Consider the following 24,323-nt stretch of genomic DNA (forward strand, 5'->3'; position numbering starts at 1 on the left):
ATTGACTTGGTTACCACGTGGTTGAGTCTGCAGAGGCTCCACATAGGTCTTTCATCATATTTTCCTCTGGTATAAAGTCCATATTACTACACGGACCAGCCCTCGTTGGTGCATATAGTGCATGATTTTTCAAATCCTCAAGAACGTTGACCTTGTTGCATATTGGCATATCTAAAAGAGAAATGTAAAAAGATTTTAAGCCAATCTTAAGAAATTCAAACAAAATAATCTTTCTTTCTTTCTTTTTTATCTTTCTTTCTTTTCTATCTATCTATCTATCTATCTATCTATCTATCTATCTATCTATCTATCTATCTATCTATCTATCTATCCATCTATCCATCTATCTATCTATCTATCTATCTATCTATCTATCTATCTATCTATCTATCTATCCGTCCGTCCGTCCGTCCGTCCGTCCGTCCGTCTGTCTGTCTGTCTTTCATTCTTTCTATCGTTCTGTCTTTTTCTTTCTTTCTTTCTTTCTTTCGTTGTTTCTTTCGTTCTTTCTTTCTTTCATTCTTTCTTTCTTTCTTTCTTTCTTTCTTTCATTCTTTCTTTCTTTCTTTCTTCTTTTTGTTTGTTTCTTTGCTTTTGATTTTTTTTAGTTTTGCTTATGTATAGGATGATATGAGTACTTCCGGTGTATTTCAGCACGTAATCCACCATTTTTAGCGCGAGTTTTACTTGGAATATTATTTAAAGAAATTGGAATATCATATTTGCCTTTATTACCACAACTTTACATGTATGCGCACAGACGCATCAGTAATATATGAGCCCCGTCATGACAAAACCAAAATAATGGGTTTGCGACCAGCATGGATCCAGACCAGCCTGCGCATCTGAGCAGTCTGATCAGGATCCATGCTGTTCACTTACCAACTCTATTACAAGTAGAGAAACTGATAGCAAACAGCATGGATCCTGATCAGACTGCGCGGATGCGCAGGCTGGTCTGGATCCATGCTGGTCGCAAACTCATTATGTTAGTTTTGTCATGACACGGCTCATATGTCAATGTATTAACTGTTTTATTTGAACAGTTCTATCTTGTATAACCTTTTACATATGGGGATCACTGCCAATATCATACAAGACAAAGATAGTCCACTAGATCACATTGTTTATGCTGCATTTATATGACCTTTCCCTTCTATTCTATTATAAGAAACAAAATCAACGTTAATTTTATTTTTAATATATGACGTTGTAAGGGAAACAACTCGGTAATGCATGCATACATACTGATTTGCGCATTTGTCTCCCTTATAATTCAGTAAAATAAATAAAATGGTGGAACCAAAAGTTAATTTTATTAAATGAATTTCATATGAAACATTTAGAAAGTAAAAAAATTGGTAATATCTTTTGCGCATATAGAAATATGTGTCAGTGCGGTCATTTTAAAGTGATAAAGTTTAAAGGAAAATTTTCATGACAGACCATTCATCAGTGGAAAATAATTATTAGTTTATTTATAACTCATTTATAACTCAATGCATAGACAGTTCAGTATATACATGACCACTAGCTTTATATACTTGTAGTGTTTTTCCCAAATCTTAACTGTGAGAAATATTGTGCGGTAATTAAATTGAAAATACATATGCATTAAAAAAATATAAAGAAAACAGGCGTATATGGTAGCAGATTTGGAACACTTTGCGCGTTACGACGCACAATGTGATCCAAATCAGCCACCATAGGAGTCTCTATATATACGAGATTTACAAAGTTTAATTGGCCAAGAACGGTAAATAAACAGTCTAAACTGAGAAGTAAGTAACCGATTCATTTGAAATACTGAAATCCTTTAGGATAGGAAATAACTTCAAACACTAATCTTAATATTGTTCAATCAACACTCACCATCAGAACACGGTCCACTATTGCATTTGGATCTCTCCTCATGATTTCCCACACAATTGTTGCCTCCATTCTGCGGTGCTGGATTCGAACATGTCCTCTTTCTGGTTGTGTACCCATCCCCGCACACTGATCCGCACCGGCTGAAATTTGACCATTCTGACCAACCACCGTCTGTGGATATGTAAAAGTCTAATTTGTATGTTATCTTTTTTTCAGTGTGTGCCAAAGTATCTCTTTTTAATACCATATGTCTATGACTGGCTTTATGCCGTTGACGGACATAAAGTGTGATACTTGATCAAATCTTTCGTGTATTTCCTGCAAACTCCGCAATCTTAAGTTTCTTTTTTAGTGTTTTTTTAAAGCTGATAGTTAACAGAACATTTTTTTCATATTTGCAGTATAAATGATTAATAAAAAAAATCTGATTTGTTTTTCTATAGCACGCACTGAATGAGGAAGAATATGGACGACTTTCACGGGCGTAAGGTTGCGGAGTTTGCCGGAAATACACGAAAGATTTGACCGAAGGATCACACTTTATTTCGAAGAGCACGAGCTAATTATTGCTGCATAACATTAAGCAAATGTTCGATTAGTTAATGACTTATAAACAATATAGAAATAATTTACCGGCATATGAACAAATACTAGGAATATATTACATACCAACAGCGCAAGATGGCATTTCACAAACGGTTATCTGATGTGAGAGTCCGACACAGTCTTTGCCTCCAAACTGAGGGGCGGGATTATTACACTCTCTTAGAGCTATTGCTTGACCATGCCCACATGTTACGCTGCATGAAACGTTACGGAAATTGCTCCACCCACCGTCTGAAAACAGTTATAGTGGAACATTCTAAAGCATAGAGACAAAAATATGTTTTATAGCTTTGAATTAGAAACTAAAACCTATTGTTTAATTTTCTTTTATTTTATTTTAAGAATATATTTTAGGATACTACCTTAATGCCAAAATTAACTTCAAGCAAAACAACACAACATGAACAATAAAAGTATTTTCTTAATTAAATTCAAACATTAATACGTTTTATATTGAAACAAATGTGACAACATGTGAATCTTGACAAGTACGCACGATAATATTTCCGGCCATCTTAAACCTTTTAATCTTTTTAACGCTTGTCAAGGTCGTTCAAGGTCACTCAGACTTTTTAACAACGTTAAGACCATGGGGATGTCTAGGGACCTTCCATTACAGCTCGCTTAACAAAAATGGAGACATTATTTCAACTTCATGAATTCACGATTTCAACTTCACGAATTCAACGATTTCAACTTCACAAATTAACCATTTCAATTTGAAGTTGAAATCGTAAATTCGCAAAATTGAAATCGTGAATTCATAAAATTGAAATCGTGAATTGGCGATGTTGAAATCATGTTGAATCTTGAATTCGTGAAGTCAAAATCGTTAATTCTTGAAGTTGAAATAGTGAAAAGATGAAATCGGGAATTTATAAAGTTGAAATGTCCCAATCTGTCTTTTGTACAAACCAAAAACCTACCTATTGGACAAGGCTGTAAATTACACGCCTCGCTCTGGTTTGATTCTCCAATGCAGTCGTTTTCCGACAGGCAGGACCTCGTTCTCGATCTACTTCCGTTATTGCACGTGGCATTACACGGGCTCCATTCCGACCAATCAGACCACGTGTTTACTGTCAAGAAAAGCTATAAATTAAGTAACACATTTGGAAATCGAGCTTTTCGCGCTAATCTGTTTCTCTTCGTATTTCGAGTTTGTTTACACGTTTTGTGCCATATGGCGTTCCCGACTCACCATTGCCAGGTGGTGTAAAAAACCTTTGATATCTTCCCTCCTTATGCTCCATATTTGAGGGCAAACAAAAAATAAATGACCCTGAACATGCCAGATAACTTCCTTAATATAATTTATATAAATTTTAATGTAAGAAACAATCATAATTATGAAAATCAGATATTTGTTTATAAATAAATTATTATATACATGTATATGTCAATCAGAAATATGAACACGTAACATACCAATGCAATTCCTAAGATTACAATGCTTGAATGAGTAGGCTTCTCCTGTGCAGTTTTTCCCGCCATATTTAGGAGCTGGGTTCGTACATGTCCGGAATGACGTCTTCACTCCAACACCACAGGTGGCGCTACATGGCATATCCTGGTAGTTACTCCATCCACCATCTAATAATGCAATATATACATGTGTACATGTAATTTATATAATGTTATACAGTATTAATATCGCATTTTAAACATATTTCTTTCTAAAGTGAGACGTTAAGTATGTTAATATTTGGGTGAATTTTTTTTATCTATATCTCATTTTTTTGCTTAAAAAGTGAAGCGATACCTGGACAATACGGACTTTAACAAATAGAAAAAATATCTTTGCAATTCTAAAACCAGTTTTCTACTATTCAAAAGAGTATTGACTTACCGATCGGGCATTCGGTTTTCAAACATGCCTTAAATTTTTGGGCATTTCCAGTACAATTTACGCCGCCATTTTGAGGACTTGGATTGTTACATAGCCTCCTTCTGAATACAACGCCAGTTCCGCAACTGCGCGAACATTCTCCAAACTCGGTCCAAGCACTCCATCCGCCATCTTAGAAAATCATAATAATAGTCTTATCATGTTGGTCTCTTAAAGACCCTGTAACACATTTTTATGGTTTCATTTCATAAATATGATGCTCACATAAGATTAATCAATATTGTAAGTTCCAAAAAGCATTATTTACAAAGATATAACCTTAAAGTTGGGTATCGCCAGAAAGAAAATACCACGGTATACCACGTTTTTTTCCTAAAAACCACGGTATAAACCGTGGTATACCACGGAATTTCATTGTACGCTATAGGTTTATGTTTCAATTTAACATTTCATATAAATAAAGAGAGGTAATAAAAAAATCATTATTTTAAGTCAAATTTTTCAATAAGATATAAATGCATAAATTTAATGATTACATATAGTACAAATACATATACATATGTATACAATATAAATACAAATACAAAGTACATATGTACAAATATTTGCAGTGCATATTTTACATATTCTTCGATGTTTGAAAATTGTATTATAAGCATAATGATGTACATACATGTATATATAAATTCACTTAGTGTGGTTAACCACTTTAATAAAAACATACAGGATCTTTAAATATTTGATATTATATAGCATAATTATGTACATATATATAATTTCAAATAGTGTGGTTAACCACTTTAATCACGACATACAGGATCTTTAAATATTTGAAATTGATATTATATAAAAAGTTTGTAATTTGTAGTGATTATTGATCTATGGCCACATTATGATATTCAGTTGCATTTATTTCTTAACAAAATGACTTAAAATACCTGTAGAGGTGTATAACATTGAACACGCTTTTAATGAATTTAAAAAAGAAGCATGCAAAGATATGTCACTAAATGTGTTTGATGATTCCATTTCAAGACCGACTGTTTAAACATTCCGGTATATAATTGTCACGTTTTTTACATCATTTAAAACAATGTAGAGTCTACTATACTTACTGATCTTCTGTGCAGGTTTCGACATCATATGTACTACCGATGCAGTCCGAGCCGGATGTACAGTGCCGTGATCGTACCCTCATCCCACTACCGCAAGTGACGCTACATGATTCCCAGTTATTCCAACCGCTCCATGTGTTTACTGCAATTTGTATTTAAAAAAGACTTTATCAATGTATTGAATTTCCATGGGACAAACGAAAAAAAGAATAAAAAGGCAAACTGATTAAAAAGAATTAACAATATCCATGAAGGCTCGTGGAAATGAAAAAAAAACCTTATCTTAAATAATGTTATCAGCAAAGACAATAAAGTTAAGAAAAGAAGAACCACATCCATTTCATTTACTTGCTTAAAATCTGTTTTTGCATGAGAAAGTTGTTTTTGCACGAGAAAGTTGTTTTTGCATGAGAAAGTTGTTTCTACATAAGAAACGTTGTATATTTGTTATTTGGTGACTGCAATATACAACTTTGATTGTTTACAGATTGAGAGTAGCACAGAATTGATCAATACCTGAACATGACGCTGATTCCGAAGAAGCCCCAACACAGTCGTGTCCACCGTGTACCGGAGTTGGGTTATTACACTGTCTGGACCGTGTTCTGTGACCAGTTCCGGAAGTTACTGAACATGCTCCAAAATTAGTCCATTGTGACCAGCCGCCGTTCACTGAAATGACAGTTGGTCCTATATGTTAATTAAGATTTGTTTGATAAAAAATACCAGAAAACTATTTATACATAATTATGTCGACATTCTTGACATATATTTATGGTAATTTGTTCTTTGATATATGTTTTATTACAAAACAAATTACTCTAACTGAAACTGCCATACCAATTAACAATTTTGTAAGCCATACGAACCATCAAAATCATCTCATCGGATCCGTCCAATGTGTCAAAATTCAATTTTCATTTTACAATCGATGACTTGTAGCTGTATGGACTTGATAAAGTCTTGTAAAGAAAAAAAAACAATCATGGACAACTAACCTGGGCAGTTCTCTTTCTGGCATGTGCGATACTCAAATTCATAGTTATCTGTTCCCGAGGAAACACCGTCTTCTAAAATAATCTCAGCATTGTCGTAAGCATTTCTTACAATGGACGTCTGCTCGTCGCCGGAATCACCTGTGAACGGCTCGCGACAAAAATGTAACTTGACTAAATCGTCGTCGTCATTACAATGTCGCTTCCGGTTCTGCTGACCTACTCCTCTATTTACTTTGCACGTGCCATTGCAGTGTGACCACCCTGACCACGATGACCAAGAGTACGGTCCTTAAATAACAATACTGTAATGTTCAATATAAAAAAACATATGAGTATTCATTGTACTTTCAAACATATCCATGTACCTACATATACACGCTGCCAAATTTTAGCAAATAAATACTAGAATAAGACCTATATAAGAATCAGCTTTCGGTTCTGATCCGTTTTAATTCATTTCACGTGTTGTATGTTGTAAATTGTAAATGTTTGTACTTGTTTGGAAAAAAAAAACTACTGATGAATAATAATTTCAATCGTTTTGGATTAATTTTTAAGAATACAATTTAAAGCTTACGCCGTGTCATCATAGATTATAGAAATATGGAGAAAAGACATTTAACACTGTCCTAAGCTTTACTCATTAAGGCCTATACAAAAGACTATTAAGTAAATGAATAACTAATGAATGACTACCTACATAACAAGTATACTACAACTTCTATAGAACGACCCTTTGTAGATCAATTACCTCTTTTAAAAAAGAACCCTTTTTATCCAAAAGTAAATTTACAAAAAAAAAAAAAAAAAAATTCAACCCCTCTAGCGCAACAAAAAACACTACAAAACGACCTAAATCGCCGTGTCGCAGAGGGTGTTGCTTAGAAGAGGTATAACTGTAGATGAAACGACACATTTCATGATTCATATCCTCGATGCTTTTTAAATTTTCTTCGAATACTAAAGAAACTCACAAAATATGTATTAAATAGGCTTTACTTAGGTACAAGTATTCTTTCAGGAAGACATTTACCTGTATCAATTGCTTGTGAACTTTGTAACTGGTCATTCAAAAACCTCCTAATGCGAGCGGCATTCAGCTCTAAAATGAAGAAAATTAAAATCATGCAAAATTATTTTCATACTTGCCCTAATTTGGTACATCACATTAAAGCAAAAACTAATAGCAATATCATACATGTAGAAGGTTCGCGGCTGTAAATTTTTAATACATTTACATTCACTGATTGTGTTTCAACGTTATTTAATGCTAAACAGGCAACTTCGAAACTTTTCAAAATCATGCAATTCTTTGTAAATATTCAGAAGACAATTTTTTGCAAATTTTCAAAAGGTTAAGTACAGAATATAGAGCAAACTCTTTTTTCCCTTCCACTATCTAGAAGTTCAAACAAGCAGTTAGTTTTTTTTACATAAAGGGAGACAACTAATTCCAAATTGTAATGATAGTAGTTGTACTATTTTTCTCCCTTGTTGTAATAACGGTAAAAATTGTTAAAAATTTTCCTACCTTGAAAGAAGAATACAGTTAGAACCGCTGTCAAAATAATTGCAAATCCTGGCCGATTCATCACCGTACTTTTGTTGTACCAGTTCTTTCTTATAATGGTCAAATAAGCAAAGCATTTGCAATGTATTCAAATCAAAAACGTGAAATGTTCTGACTGAAAATCAGATCGTTAAGGACCTTTATATATGTTAGGTTGTTTTGAAAAATGTCTCCACCGGTGAAGGGACATGTCCTTCATCCAGTGCAAGGTTGGTCGGGGCCCGGGGCGGTAAATATCTTTATCTCCATGAACATACAAATAATGACCCCCTTCTTAGAGGTCAATTCGTGGCTATACGCTCGGACCAGGTATGATGGTGACGTCATACTATCTTAACTCAGAGCTACGGTGTCCTGTAAAGAAAATCGTTATTTCGCCAAACATTTGGCCAACGCGACAATTTACAATAAAATTATACAAAAAATTGATAAGGCTATGCGAAAGTGTGGTAACTGGCAATTAGATACAAAAGTACGATTAGACGAAACGATTGTACAATAAGGCGATACGACTGTACGATAATACAATGCAAATGTACGACATGGCAATATGAAAGTACGAATAAGACGACGATATGATGAAGATAATTTATGTGAAGGCGGTACAAAAGTACGATAGAACGAAACGAAAGAATGATAAAAAATACGATAAGTCGGTACGATTTTACGATAAGATTATAAGATTTGACCGCCGCGTCACAAAATAATTATCCTACAAGTACAGTACAATCAGGCGATACGAAAATACGGTGGAAAGATAATAAGGTATGTAAAGATGACAGGGCATTACGAAAATTAGGCCCAAAACGCTAGAAGGTCAAGTTAATTTTATTAATTTACATTTAACTGTCACTGCTTGAATGGGCGATGACGCAAAAAGACCGTGCGAAATAGCGTTTGAATAGATTGAATGCAAATGTTCGATATAAATACACAATCGGAACGTCCTTGGCTATTATCTATAAAAACCTCGGAAACAATACGGATTGAAAGTAGTTCTACCACGTGGTTATAGATGTTAACAGAAACAGAGTTTGCCATATAAAACGATCGAATGTATATATTTGACATGCAAAGGAAAAAAGTATGTTTCGGTACAATTATGATTGATCTAACAACACTTTTTAACTAAAAAAGCCCACTGATGTACAATTTCAAACAAATCCAACTTAATGTCAACAGGTTTGCATTTTGTACTTCCGGTTTCTACAACCAAACCAATAAATATATAAATAATGTTTTGTTTGCTTTTGTATCTATGAATTCACTTAATGTATGTGGACTTGATATATCGGACATAAACTTGTCAACAACTCCGAGCATTAAATTACTATTTGTTTATATGTTTAGTTTCTTAGTGTAGGTTAAACCGAAATACCGTATCCATTTTGTGTATTCATACTATTGTGTCCGAGGTCCTTATCCGAAGACTGACGGAAAGGGCCGAAAATATATAGCCTTTTCAAATAATTATGTCATATCTCCGGTTTTGTATCTTCTTACTCACTAATGTTTATACCATGAATGTAACCAAAAAAGGACACGATGAGACGATAACAAACGGTAAGATATAGCAGAAGAGCGATATCGATATTGCTTTCTATCGTAGTGTATTAAAGCTGAATCGTTTTATCGCGTTAATCAATGATGGCCCTTATGCACCACCGTACTGCGTCCATAGGTAAACATCGTGAAGTAAACGGTCAAAGGGCCGAAAGTCAACTTGACCGTGTCAAACATTTAGATCAATGTCCTGTTGGCTGAAATTGTTTTTGCATCCTTAGTCTGCCCTTCGGACACTATTATTTCCGACCCGAAGACATAAGGCATGGCCTTGAACGAAGAAATGGGACGATAATTCATTTCTTTGTAGATTCAATAAATTATCTTAATTTCGGAAATGGACTGTTAAAACAGATACTGCCTCTTAGCAAAGGGGTCATTGCCTCGATCCTTCCTGGTCACAACCAAGTTTCCTCACAGGACACCAGTATTTTTGTTTAGTTCCAGGAAATGAACTCTAGAATGGTTCATTGCATCACATTCGAGCGCTTTTTTTTATAGAGCTAATTAAATTAAAGAGAGTATCAATAAAATATATTTAGTAACAAGTCTCTTCTTGTTAAAAACTCATAAACGAATATCAGTTTTTTTCTTGGGAAGGGACAAACAATTGCAAACACGTGCTAAATAATGTTTTATATAATAATGTTTTATTTAAGATCTGTATGTTGTGATCAAAGTGGTAAACCACACCAAGTGAAATTATATATATGTACATAAATATGCAAATAAAATAATTTTTAAACATTTAAGAATTTGTAAAATATGTACTGCAAATATTTGTGCATATTATATGTAACCATTTAACTATATGCATTCATTTCTTACTGCAAAAATTGACTCAAACTTTATAGAAAATATTTTTTTGTATTTCCTGTCTTTATTTACATGAAATGTTTAATTCGGTAATATCTTTATAATTTTTTTTAATAATGCTTTTTGGAACCTACAATATTGATAATTCTTAATTTGAGCATCATATTTATGATTTAAAACCATAAAAATTGTGTAACAGGATCTTTAATGGATATTAAACATATCTGATAATTGTACTTATCACCGGAAGTAAGTAGTGGTGAATGTAATACATGTACAAAATTTGCCATAAATGTAGAAACAAAAGTTGTATTTAATTTTGACATACACACAGAAAGGTAAATAGCAAGTTCTACACAGATAAAACTTACCTTTTCCCTATTGATTCTGAAGTTGATAAGTAGAAAACAGCTGACCCATAGGAGATATCGGTGTTAAATACGTTGTCATTGGTTCACTCAATAATTTTACCAAAAAAAAAAACAACTACCAAACAACAACCACTCGGGTACTTTGAAATTATTTTTAGGTGAGGATCACAATAATCGATGTGTTTTTGAATTTATTCGTATATCTGCTATGCTTACTTGATTAAACCGAGCAGTTAAAAGTTTAAAATTTTAAAAAATTATATAATATTTACATTAGACTATCTACATTCAATTTAAGTACTTGTGTTAACTAAGAAATGTGATGTTATAATTTCAAGGTCTGCTTTTTTAATTACCTTAATTATTTTTTTATTCAAGCCAAGCGTGTCTTGGGGGGGGGGGGGGGGGGGGGCTTAGCATATCGCGGCCCTATCTTGCACCACATGCCCATATATAGCCAGTTTTCAAGCTAGTGTGGATTGTCGACCTTGAAAAAAAGACTTTCGTCTTAGTTGTGATCATGCTCACGACTTTTGGATAAGGAATCTAGTGACCTGATCTACAATTGGTCTATAACCACCCTAATGTATATGTTATACCCTTTCTTAAAAACATCACAGAGATGTTTACGATTGTGTATTTAGATATTTTTTAAATCTATTTTGAAAATATTGTCATTATTTTAAACTGATATTGTAAAATTTTCGTACTCTCTTTCTTCACAGTGGATTTTCAGAATACATTGTACATGTATATGCAAATTAGTAAGTCAATAGATTGTACATTTTATGAATAACAAACAGAAATGCTGACTCTGGTACCGGTTAATCGAAAAGTCATTCAACTTGACCTGTATTATGATAATGAACATGTAACAGTTTAAGGACAAGGCATGACATCTAATCTAGTGTTAGAAAGAGTCAAAAACGGGAATTTTAAGATAACAGAATGTAGTAACTTAATTTTAATCTATACATAATTATATTGAAGTTAATTTGAAACCGGTCCTGTATTAAAGCGGACCGAAACAAAAAAAGCGAAAAAAAAGAAGAAAAGAATCTTGAAAACATGGAAGGGAAGTCTGAAGTCTGAGTTGAAAATAGGAAGTGATGAGAAAACCGCGAATTCATGACGTTGAATTCATGAGATCATGAATTCAATTTTTGTTTTAACGTTGACGTTTTGAATTCATCAAGTTGAATTCGTAACCATTTTAACTTGTGTTTATCAGTGTTAATCTATTCATTAAGTTTAAATGTTTCAATCGGTCTTTTGTACTGGGCTTTAATCTAATTGTTTTATGTATTTCATTATACTTGAAACTATTATATAGAATATATAAGTTACATGTGTTGTTATAAGAATATTCGAGCATTATAAAAAGGATGCAGCAAAATATGCGACAACCTATGTACAGTCTAGAACGAGGCACTTCCCTTTGCATTCAACCGGAAGCCCTCAGTATTTATCGCCAAAACTTTGCGGTTATTCAGCTGCTTTCACGAGGCAAATGATAAGCGCGTTTGCGTTCAAAGAACATCTAACATCAAATAATCGCAATTCAATTCATTTCTAGTATCAATTATAGAAACAAAAGTTGTCAGTATTTGAACAATGAAGGTTTTATTCACCCTTATCCCTCTTTGAAGGGACCTCGTAATCTCACACGCAGTGACCTCCCCTTACAGGATTAGATCTCTTCCATCACAACATTTTCGTCAAGATTTTTAACGGTATGAATTTTTGTTTCAGTTTTGATATTTATATTATAAAGTAAACTCGGTTCTGCTAATGTTTCAAGACTGTAATGTGTTAGATGTGAAGTAGCGTACCCTGTGCGTGCAGTTTGAGGGACTTGCACACGACCCCTCATATCACTACTGCTTCGCGTATTTTATGTACTTTTAGCGCTTTGATTAGTATGCGCAAACACTGTTTCAGCGTTGCAGTCATGTTGAATCCTTACTCTAATGAGTGATAAAATTATGACAAACGAACTTGTAGGTCGTGATGGGGCTTTCATGATTGTGCAAAGAGTAAGGGACATTAACCAGGCTTGGCCGATGTGTTTATACATGTAATTGAAGTGAATAATATTTGCTTAGAGATTAAATACTGACCGAGTGACGTCAGCAGGTCAGTTTATCACTGTATCAAAAGCATGAGCTTGGTTGACCTTAAATAATGTGGACACGTTTAGTTTGAAAAATTAAGTTGAAAGATACTTAGTATTTAAACTCGACTGAAAAAACACACGTTTATGGACTCACTTCCGAGAACGCTTCCTGGAATTTAAAGAACCTGTGTCAAACGAAGACACATGGCCGTGATCCCACTGAGCAGGGTTCAAACCTATGATTCCAGGGATGAGAGGCAGCTTCTTTCAGTACAGACCACTGCTGCCAACAAGTCCAATTAAATCAAATATCTAACTGTGTTTAACTAATTTTTAAAATAAATTATGATAAATTGTAATGTTTGATCATAATTTATATTAATGCATTCATAAAATCTATTATTAATATTATTAATTTACTATGATTTATTTTACTAGACCGAGCAATCATTTTAAAAAAAAATACATGCTTAAAGATTGCAAAATAGGCTTAGCATTTAAATACACCAGTAATATAAACGGCTGCTGTCAAATTATGTAGTATTTGTTAATCAAGTCTACGTACTGTATTGTAAAGTCGTAAAAAATCTCTTATATGTTATATGGTCGTGTTGAAACGGTTACACATATTTGCAATATAACCATCGGGTAGCGGCTCGGGTCATATCAGCTTGCAGCCAGCCTTTTAAACTTGGTCATATAACCTGTATAATGCAATTACATTTATATTTTATAGTATTGTTTAAAGATTTGTTTTTGTGGAAACTGATACGCAGCCAGTTCTGTTGAAAGTAATGCAAGGTATTTAAATGAATATATGAGCTGTATGTTTATATTTATATTTTAAAGGGACTGATGCTATGAATGTAATTTTAAAAAAGTCGGGATCACGGCGAATAAATCGGACCTGTATTTCGTATATGGCTGCCATTAAAGGCAACGGAGCTAGTTAATGAACAACTAGTGAAAAAAGTCAGCTAGTTTAACATTTTTCACAACAAAATTTCGACAAATTAAAGTCATGTGACTCATGTGTTGTCTCCGTTTAAGCTCCTGTCTGACATGGACCACTATTGCATTGAAGCCGCTCCTCGGAGATACCCGTGCAGTTTTTCCCGCCATTCAGGGGTGCTGGGCTCGAGCATGTCCGATACCGCAAAGTGTAGCCATCCCCACAAATAGAACCACATTTAGTATATTCTGACCACCTTGACCACTGACCATCTGTAGGTAAAGATTATATTGAATCAAAACAGTCAAAAAGCAAAAAAAAAGTAAATACTGGTAACAAATATTTAAATCGTTACGCATGAATTCACATTATTTAGTATGCGTGTTACCGTGAACACAGTGCAGGTTTTTATTATATTCCCTGCTTTTCTGTCACTAACACAAACTCACTGCAATGACCTAGCAAAGCGAGGACAGATGGAAAGTGAGGACTCAGGGTGTTTCCTCCACTATCCCTCGTGCTACTACGGAGGCATGTGAAAGCTGCACGCCTCCAGATTCATGCTAATTTTCATGAAAAATTTGAAAATGTATTTGAATGTGTAATATTGTGAAGTAACCAAACGGAAGCATTTTACACATTATCAATGGCACTTAAAAACACGTAAATTACCCAAAATGTGTCAAACTATGCATAAATAGCCTTTACTGCGTAGTAACGCAGTAGAAATATAGTTGTAAATACTGAAAAATTAGTCATTCATCGCACATAATATGTAAAATATTACTTGAATCTTTTTACTTTTCCTTACATCTTAGTACATTTTTCTCACGTTTGATTTATTGAAATATTTTGACTAATCTGGATGCATGTAGCTTTAAGGATCATAATTCGCCGGTGACTTGACAATGTTCTAAATGGCATTGAACCGTAATTTCCTTATGGTGCCCTCACACATAAACCACGACCTTACTGCGACCTGAAAACTAGTAAAATAGCATTTTTCTTTCGAAAATCGTTGGTTTTCTTTCAAATTTCTCTCGCAGACGGTCCGGGGCTCTGCAGTCTTGTGTTCAGTACGTTTTCTCTATGTCCTCAATACGACCCTTCTACGTCCATGGCGTTTCCACTGCGACTGTATTGCGTCCCCAAGGCGACCCCATGGCGATCATCGGCGACCCAGCTGCGACTGTGCTATGTTCTCTGCGTCCTTACAGCGACTCTACGACGACTATTGCGTTTGTCCGACGACTGTCCTGCGACTGTACGACGATCCTACTACGTTCTTGCTACGTCTATAAAAACAATACTTTTTACCGGTAAATTTCATTCTGAGTCTGACCTTACGGCGTCCTTAGTACGAGTGTACTACGTCTATTGCGTTCTTATTGCGTCCTTACTACGATGCTGCTGCGTCTATGGCGACTCCACTGCGATCCCACGGCGACCTAACCAGGACTCAGCAAGAACGCAGAGTTTCTGCGACTGTTTTGTGCATGTTCAAAATAGTCGCCGACGGTCTGCGACCTTGTGCGTCCTTGGGTTCCTCGCTACGACCTCGCTGCGTCCATGGCGACTGTGCTGCGTCCTGGGTCGTAGCAAGGTCGCAGTAAGGACGCAGTAAGGTCGCGAGGTATGTGTGAGGGCAGTATTAGTTTGATACTGGTTTTTAAGGACGTACTGTTATACTAAAATATTATATCGCAAAATGCTTTGCATATCATAACTTAAGGTTCTCGTGCTTATATATCTTTATAATAATAATACGCTCTTTACACATCACAGAAACAGGGTATGTACGTATAACCAGCAATATGAGGGCATTCAGCTGTCTCTTTAAAATGCGGTCTTGCATAATTATCAAAAACTTAATATCCCTCTATTCCCTGTAGCAAGGGATTTGCGCCGGACCGCAATCAACAATGCGACATTATTGGGCTAATGATATTTTTTGTCATAAATCATTCACTAAATGTTATTTTAGGGGGAGGGGATGTAGAAGATTCTGTGCATATTACAAGTTTGAATCATGAAAAATGAGGTTGTTAATGAGATTAATTAGGTTTATCATAACCAAAATTGGAAAATCGGCTTTTTGCTTTACAATACATTTAAAAACTCCTTTTAAAATCAATGTACAAAAAATACCTATTACACAAGATGGCAGATTGCACTCCGATATTCTGTGGGCTATTCCGTCGCAATATTTACCCCCATTTTGTGGAGAGGGGTTGTTGCAGTATCTCAGCGAAACTAATTGGCCACGCCCACATGTAACGCTGCACGAGATATTCACAAACTCGCTCCATCCGCCGTCTAGAATTCAACATTTGAACAAGTCTTAAAATATACCAAATATACGGTGTTCCATTTGGAATTTCGCCCCTACCCGCGAAGCACGATGGTACGATGGTGAAAACGCGATGACACGATGATGAAAAAACGATGGTACGATGGTTAAAATGCAATGTTATACCGCGTTTTCACCATCATACCATCGCGTGTTCAACATCGTACCATCGCGCCATTGTGTTTTCACCATTGCGCCATCGTACCATCGCCTTTCGGTCAGTATGACCAGTACACATACAGAAACATTTCAGATTCTTATACGGCAACTAATTTGAGTTATAAATAATAAAACCTGTTATCTTTACATTAAATTTTCCATTTATGTCATTAAACTGTATATAGATCAAAGACTATTTAAATAATATATGCTTATATATGCTTAATGTAAGTTTGCATTTTTTTTCTTGCTGTATTTAAGATATCAACTTGAAACTGGACAAGGATGACAACTTTTTTTTTTTTTAAATTTTTGAGCGGTTGCCTTTTGTTATTTTTCATGTTTTAAATACTAAGATCTCAAAGTGCGCACATAGAAAAAGTGCGGGGTTAAATAATGAGAAGGCATACATTGTTAATAAAAATGTACCATTGCGCATGACCACCGGAAGACGATGGCACGATGATGAAATCGCGATGGTACGATGGTGAAAACGCGATGGCACGATGGTGAAAACGCGATGGTACGATGGTGAAAACGCGATGGTACGGTGGTGAAAACGCGATGGTACGATGGTAAAAACGCGATGGCACGATAGTGAAAACGCGATGGTACGATGATGAAAACACGATGGCGCGATGGTGCGATGGTACGATGGTAAAAACGCCATGGTACGATGGTGAAAACGCGATTTCACAATCGTACCATTCGTTTTCATCATCGTACCATCGCGTTTTCACCACCGTACCATCCGCGTTTCACCATTGTGTCATCGTGCATCGCGGGTACAGACCAAATAAAAAATCGATTGTCCAAAACGAACACCGTACAAATATCTATTGCCTATTTTCTTGTCGTTTTTTATCTCCAGATATTTTGTTCAATAATGACTTTTGCGATATTAAAATAGTTAATTTAAAATGCATTCATATTTCTATTGGGTAACAGAAGAATTTCCCTAAAACTGCATACCTTGTATAATTTTTACTTTTAAACAGCAACAACAACAACATTGACGATGTACGACAATGATAATAATAGTAGTAAGAAAGATGGTAGTGGTGGTGGTGATGATGATGATGATGATGATACTACTACTACTACTACTACAACTACTAATGATGATGGTGATGATGACGACGACGACGTCGATGATGATGATGATGATGATGATGATGATGATTCTACTACTACTACTACTACTACTACTACTACTACTACTACTACTACTACTACTACTACTACTACTACTACTACTACTACTAATGATGATGATGATGATGATGACGACGACGACGATGATGATGATGATGATGATGATGAAAAGACGGAGAAGAATGATGATGATAATAATTATAAAACTAATACCAACTGTGTGCGGACATGACGTCTTTACACAAGCTTCTGTTTCGTGGCTTTCTCCAACACAGTCGTTTGAAGACAGACACGTGCGCGTTCTTGATTTCATTCCGTTTGCGCATGTCACACTGCAGTCGTTCCATGAAGACCACGTGGACCACTGATCAACTACAATATATGTTCATTACATAGAGAGATGATGTCATTGTCTTCTAGCTACTTTACGGAAACTCTGTAATTGTTTATTATCCCAATACTAAAAATCTGCTCCTCTAGTCCGATAATTTTTTGGGGCGGGGCAGTAGCGAAAAACATAGATTAATTAGGTGCTGTTGGTTCATTTTTTCTAGGGTTTACATGAAGTTAATTTTGAAACAGGAAGGAAGGGGCACAAGATATGGAAAGAGATGAAAAAACACCTAACATAGTAATTTATTGCTGATTTCTGTCGCAACAAATCGTAAAACTGCGATAAAACAGTTAAAATATATGAAACTGGTTAGTTACGGGTATAAACACTGGCTGGCTTGGTGACATCTCGGATGTTTCTGCAAAAAAAAACCGTCTCGCACTAATGCCTTCGGCATATCTTTTTTTAGAAGAAACGTCAATCAGGGTGTCTCCCGAGCCAGTGTTATATCCTCGTAATAAATTCGTTTCATATATCATAACTATTACCTAGAAGTCAGTAAATTGTAATTCTTTTTTTAAAGACGTTTGTAAAGCAGAAAAACATGATCAAAGAAACCAATACGTCAATGTTAACGTACATGCCATAAGTACAATGCATGTGCCGTTATAATAGTTCAGTTATGTGTATGTAATTACCTTTGTCTTGAAATTGTAGAATTGAATATAAGATTAAATCGACAAAAAAATTAAAGATCTTGCTGGGAGCTATTAACTTTTAAATATATACTAACTTTATACCTAAGCAGTTCTTCAAATAGCACTGGGATAATTTGTATCCTTCACCAGGGCAATCCTGTCCGCCATTTCTCGGCGTTGGGTTTGTACATGATCGTATTGACGTCATTATCCCTATTCCGCAGGTGGCGCTGCATGCCAAGTCGGTAAAATTACTCCATCCGCCGTCTTAAATTAATGATACAGCTAGTGAAACAAAACGCAACTATTCTATTTTTGAATCAAATATCAAACTATCAGATGTTATTGCAACCGTGATATATGAGATATCAACACATAATTTATCATACTTGAATAACTAATTATCCAACAAAGCATCAAGCAGCTTATTTTACGAAACATTCAAATCATCTATCGGAAAAAGTTACCAATAGGACAAGGGAACGTTGCGCATGCCCGGAAGTCTTGGGCACTTCCTGTACAATTTTGTCCGCCATTTTGAGGAGCAGGATTATTACACTGTCTGTGCCTGTGCTGAACACCGTTTCCGCACGTGCGTGAGCAGTTTGCAAAGTCCGACCATGATCCCCAGCTGCCATCTAAATCTTTAAACGATTTGATTCAAATGAATAAGATTAAATACATTATACATTACATAAACCTATTTTGAAATGTTCTTATGAAATACAAAGAAAGTGATTCTGTTTTATTTGTTTGGGTCGTCAGACCAAACAGATAATGGTAGCGAAATTTCAGACTCTAATGCTGTTAATTGCAAATGCCGAAAGTAGTCCGCTTTTTTGAAGCGGTTACTTTCCTTTATATGTAACACTAAGGCCGAAAGATTCAGGGGAGATCACTGCGTAAATATGGTCACATGACAGGCGCATTAATTTTCAAGCAAAATAATTCCCAAATGGTCGAAGATTTCTAATATTGTTTCATTCTTTATAGATATGCATGCTTATAGTAAGCGCCATGATTATTTACACAAGTGTTAAACAACAGTTAGCGTCGTTACAAACCCTAATTTAGAATAATATGTTTTTTTCAGGCCGTTAACATATAAAGTTACCGTGGCCGAGGGGTTTGCACGCTCGCTTAGGAAGCGAGAGCTCTGGAGTTCAAATCCCAGTTACGGCAACTCATTTTTTTTTTAAATTGTTTAAGTCAAATAAACATTGGATTGAATATCAGTGTTGGAATTAGTCTTATAGCCAATCTACTACAATTAAAACGCTGGAAAGCATTGGTGGCACTATACAAAAACAAATTGTTTTATAATCTCACAACCTTCACCTTTCTGACATTCTGAGACCTAAACAAATTCAGCGCCTTCTGTGCTTTGATTTAATACTGTAGCTATCAACATATGTGCAATGTTTTAGACTCTCTGTTAGATTTAGAGATACATGTACAAATTCACTAGACAAAACTTAAAGACACATCATGTCTCAGAAATACATATTCCTTTTTTCTTTAGAAATGTCAAACATGTGTGTAATAATGTTTAAATAATGTTTTACAACTGAAAAAGTAGCCCTTAACATACAGTTCAAATAATAAAGGTAGGAAAATATAAATGAAGTAGTATTTTGCAATTCATACAAAATACTTATTCACGATAATTATACCAATTGCCGACATAACTATAGATGCAGAAGACAGGTCTTGTGTATAGAAATTATGTATGTTTTTGGAAACTGTAACACGACACCAAAATTCAACAATTTTGGAGAAATAAAAATGATACCATATCTCAGGCAAAAAGTGGCCTTTAAACTTTATTCATTCTAATGCAAATGAGAACTAAACATTGAAACCTATAATCTATATAATATATTAATCTATTTCTGATGCTGCGAGTGTCCACCTCTATGCTCTGTCAAATGTTGTTGTCTTATTAGGATAATCTTATCAGCATGCAAGACTGCCAATATAGGCTCGGACCTATAGTGCATGTTAAACTGGTCGAAAACACGTCATACGTATATATGGGATCGATTTTTAATTATTTATCTCAACATACCTTTTTGACAACTTTGTTTAAAGCATGCACCGTACTGGATAGGTTCACCTATGCAATCTATGCCGGTGCTACAGGTCCGTGACCTTGACCATTTACCTATTCCACAGCTTACACTGCACGTTGACCAAGTTTGCCAAGGGCTCCATATATTGACTGATACTATGTTGAGATCGGAAAATACATCATTATCAAATCTATAGCATAATATGAATATTAAACATATCTTGTACAAAATGATTATTAAAAGAGTTGAAATATATATACATGTATATTATCATATGCATTACCTCCTGTTATTAATTCCTTGTCAAGTTATTATTTCAAAGGTACATCAAATGGTTAAAAAGTGTCGAACAAATATAAATAGTTCCTACATAATTTTAGTCAAGATTATTAAAGGAACTCTACTGGGATTCAAATATAAAATTCGAAACTTTTACAGAAATCAGCTAGGGTCACTTAAAACAGTAAGATATGCAGCAGATTATTAACTTACATACGTCTGAAGAAGTAGACTAAAAATCATATGTTGGTCTATTCTTTGTCCGATTTGCAACGCTTTTCAATTTTGGGTCATTTTAACAATTTGAATATTAAAATATTCTGGAAGCAAATGAGCTAATGTGCTGAAATTTTGCACACGAGTTATAATTGATCTAGTTATAGATCAAATGAAACATTAATGTCTAAAAATTATTTTCAGTCCAGTCATGTATCAAAAAAAAAAAAAAACTCAGTGTGAAGTCCCTTTAACTTATTTAAAATCTTGACATCTGGACCATCTTAAACCCAGTTAGAACCAAATCAATCAAACATTTCAGATATGAGTAAATCACGTGCAAATTTACCGTGCGGCGTACACGTCACATGACATGTTTTCGTTTCATATGCTGTTAAGCCATCATTTAAGTTAAATGCATCCGACCTTTCCAAATTCTGTGCATCTCTTCTAAATACCAATGTGCCGACGTTGCCCACGTATTGACCTTGGCATAAATGTACTTTGACATAGAACCTTCCATCGTCACAGTAACGGGTTCGAACACTTTGTCCAATGCCGCCAGCGTTCGAACATGTTGCGTTACAAGAAGACCAATCGGTCCACGTTGACCATTGATACGGGCCTTCAAAATGTACAAAAATATAAGTTTTTTTGAAGACATACCTCGTGCATTCTAACAGATTTCATTAACAAGTTGTATAATTGAAATAACAGTTATTGTTGTACATGTATCAATGAAATACCGACCAATAAAAACCAGTTATTGCCATATGTATGAAATATCAACCATTAGAAACCAGTTATTGTTGTAAAAATGAAATACCGACCATTAAAAACCAGTTATTGCCATATATATGAAATATCGACCATTAGAAACCAGTTATTGTTGTAAAAATGAAATACCGACCATTAAAAACCAGTTATTGCCATATATATGAAATATCGACCATTAGAAACCAGTTATTGTTGTAAAAATGAAATACCGACCATTAAAAACCAGTTATTGCCATATATATGAAATATCGACCATTAGAAACCAGTTATTGTTGTAAAAATGAAATACCTACCATTAAAAACCAGTTATTGCCATATATATGAAATATCATCCTTTAGAAACCATATTGGTGTATATATGAAATATCAATCATTAAAAGCAGTTATGAAATATCAACGATTTGTAACAAGTTACTGCGCTTTTTTCAAAGTGACGGCATCGAAGTTTGAATTCAACAAATGTATTTTCTTTATCAGAACAATAGAATGTTAGCAAAATAGATAAATTTTACCTGTATAGATGGCAGCCTCTACGAATCTTTTACCAAGTGATGCACTGTCGTCTGTAAAAAAATCACACATATATTTGCATTCGCATTTTCTCGGTCGTTTCCGTCACAATTCGAAAAAGTAATCATGAATAATAACCGAGATGTTCCGATTGTAATATTTTGTGCATTAAAGTGTGTTAATTTATCCAATCGTTTGAAATAAAGCGTACAATTTAAATAAAGCGTGGAATTTGTAAAACTAAGTGTTCTAATGATTTATAAGTATGTTTTTTCTCGGCAATTATAACAATGACCCCTGTCATAGGGGAATAACGGGGACTTAGCCTTCTTTGCTTTTATACCCTCGGTAAAGGTTGGGAGCAGTCAGATTGTAAACTTTCCTCTTCATGCAATTGCAAATCAAATTTGTAGTGGATCAATTTGCCAAAATGATACCATAGCAAATAAAAGTATCAAATGGACCTGACAGTGGGAAGGTTTAATATAATCTCATTTCCATTCCCATCCCATTTGACACGATGGAAGACGTGGTGACAATGAAATAGTGATTTACTTATATCTTTTACGCTAATATGAAATTGTTTTTATTTAAGCATTAATGGTTTTACATCAAATTCATGCCTTTAAAAACAAACTTTGTTTACCAGTACTTTATTTAGTATGTAATTATCGAGCGCTTATAGCGCATAGGGCAAGAGTAGCGATTTGAAAAATGTGGTTTGTGTAAAATTAAAAAAAGGAACTTCAGTCGATGTAGGTAGGTATTTTTGTGAAAACTATTCTAAATGAATGGATTTTATTTAATAACAAGCCATACAGCATACATTGTTACACAGGCGACATTTTCTAAGCTATTTCCGAAATTCCTTACAAGCTCATTTTAGCAAAATCGTTAGCCAGATAAGTACACTTGCACCGAGCTCAGAAAAGTCAAAGATAAAAATACATAATACAAAATTCACATCTCAGATTCTGAATAAATTACCTGCTTTACACAGTAACAAAATCAACAACATGGAATAATTAACCGTCGAATTCCTGAAATCCATTGTATCATTAAATAATAGAAAATGAGCAAAATATGTGTCCTAAATAGATTTTTAACGAAACATGATTTAACTGTCTGATAAAAGGTGTTGCATGTACTATGCTCGTATCACGAAACAATTTCGTAATCGCGCATAAATTAAAAATCTCTGGCTGATATCAGAAGAATTCTTACATTTCTATAATTACTCAATTCTTATTATGCACGCTATTTAGTTAGATAATATATAGAGGATGTTCAAGTATTTTCTATAAATACATGATTTATTTTCATCGAGTGGTATGAAAAAAAATATTTCATGAGTGGCGGTAGCCACGAGTGAAATATGATAATTTTCATGCCACAAGATGAAATAAATAATGTATTTGTAGAAAAAAACTTGAATTTTCTGTTTATTATATACATTTTTCTTTTTTGACGTTAAAATTTGAAAGAATTTCCCTTAAATTTTGCGTATTGGCAGAATTTAATAGAAAGTAGTCCGGCAAGACACCAGTGAAAATACAGAAAATATGTTTCACTGCAGTGAAAAATAAATTTTTACAGTGAAAATACGGAAAATGAAAATACACATTTTATTTAATTGATATTTCTCAATATTTCATTTATAAGTATATAATAAATTGAACGTGTATAAAAATAGACGTTTGTTAGTTGTGCATTAATTCATTTATTTATTTACTTATTTATAGATTTTTTTTTAAATATCTAATAAATTAAATGTCACGGTTCCTTTACCACGTGACTTACTTTTCATTATTGTTTTTGGATGAATTGTAGAACCCGCTAATTCTGGTGAGTAACAATAATTGTATGATTTTTTTTCCGGAAAAGTGAAACTGCGTGTATATCTTAATGAACAAACACGCGGTTTCACTAAGAGTACTACATGTAT

General features: G+C 34.3%; 1 protein-coding gene and 1 long non-coding RNA gene across 2 annotated transcripts; both read right to left on the reverse strand.

The window, feature by feature from the left end:
• On the reverse strand, positions 1-23,521 carry LOC132719122 (A disintegrin and metalloproteinase with thrombospondin motifs adt-1-like). Its single transcript, XM_060702865.1, has 18 exons — positions 23,366-23,521; positions 22,381-22,431; positions 21,441-21,716; positions 20,593-20,751; positions 18,992-19,168; positions 18,627-18,791; positions 17,706-17,864; positions 7,474-7,542; positions 6,441-6,728; positions 5,959-6,132; positions 5,443-5,584; positions 5,143-5,147; positions 4,328-4,498; positions 3,907-4,071; positions 3,405-3,557; positions 2,542-2,709; positions 1,873-2,043; positions 1-171 (listed from the first exon to the last, which is right to left on the reverse strand). Exons 1-18 carry the CDS (start codon positions 23,427-23,429, stop codon positions 11-13), a joined length of 2,718 nt encoding a protein of 905 aa, XP_060558848.1. The 5' UTR covers positions 23,430-23,521; the 3' UTR covers positions 1-10.
• Positions 13,845-16,157, reverse strand: LOC132719124 (uncharacterized). The gene is made up of 2 exons (XR_009624173.1): positions 15,977-16,157; positions 13,845-14,100 (listed from the first exon to the last, which is right to left on the reverse strand). It is a non-coding gene; the product is annotated as an uncharacterized LOC132719124 (long non-coding RNA).
• Positions 23,522-24,323: the final 802 nt, after the last annotated feature.

This window comes from Ruditapes philippinarum, unplaced genomic scaffold (genome assembly GCF_026571515.1).
Source record: "Ruditapes philippinarum isolate M1 unplaced genomic scaffold, ASM2657151v2 ctg2103_1_1_1_1, whole genome shotgun sequence".
In the NCBI taxonomy this organism is placed as follows: domain Eukaryota; kingdom Metazoa; phylum Mollusca; class Bivalvia; order Venerida; family Veneridae; genus Ruditapes; species Ruditapes philippinarum.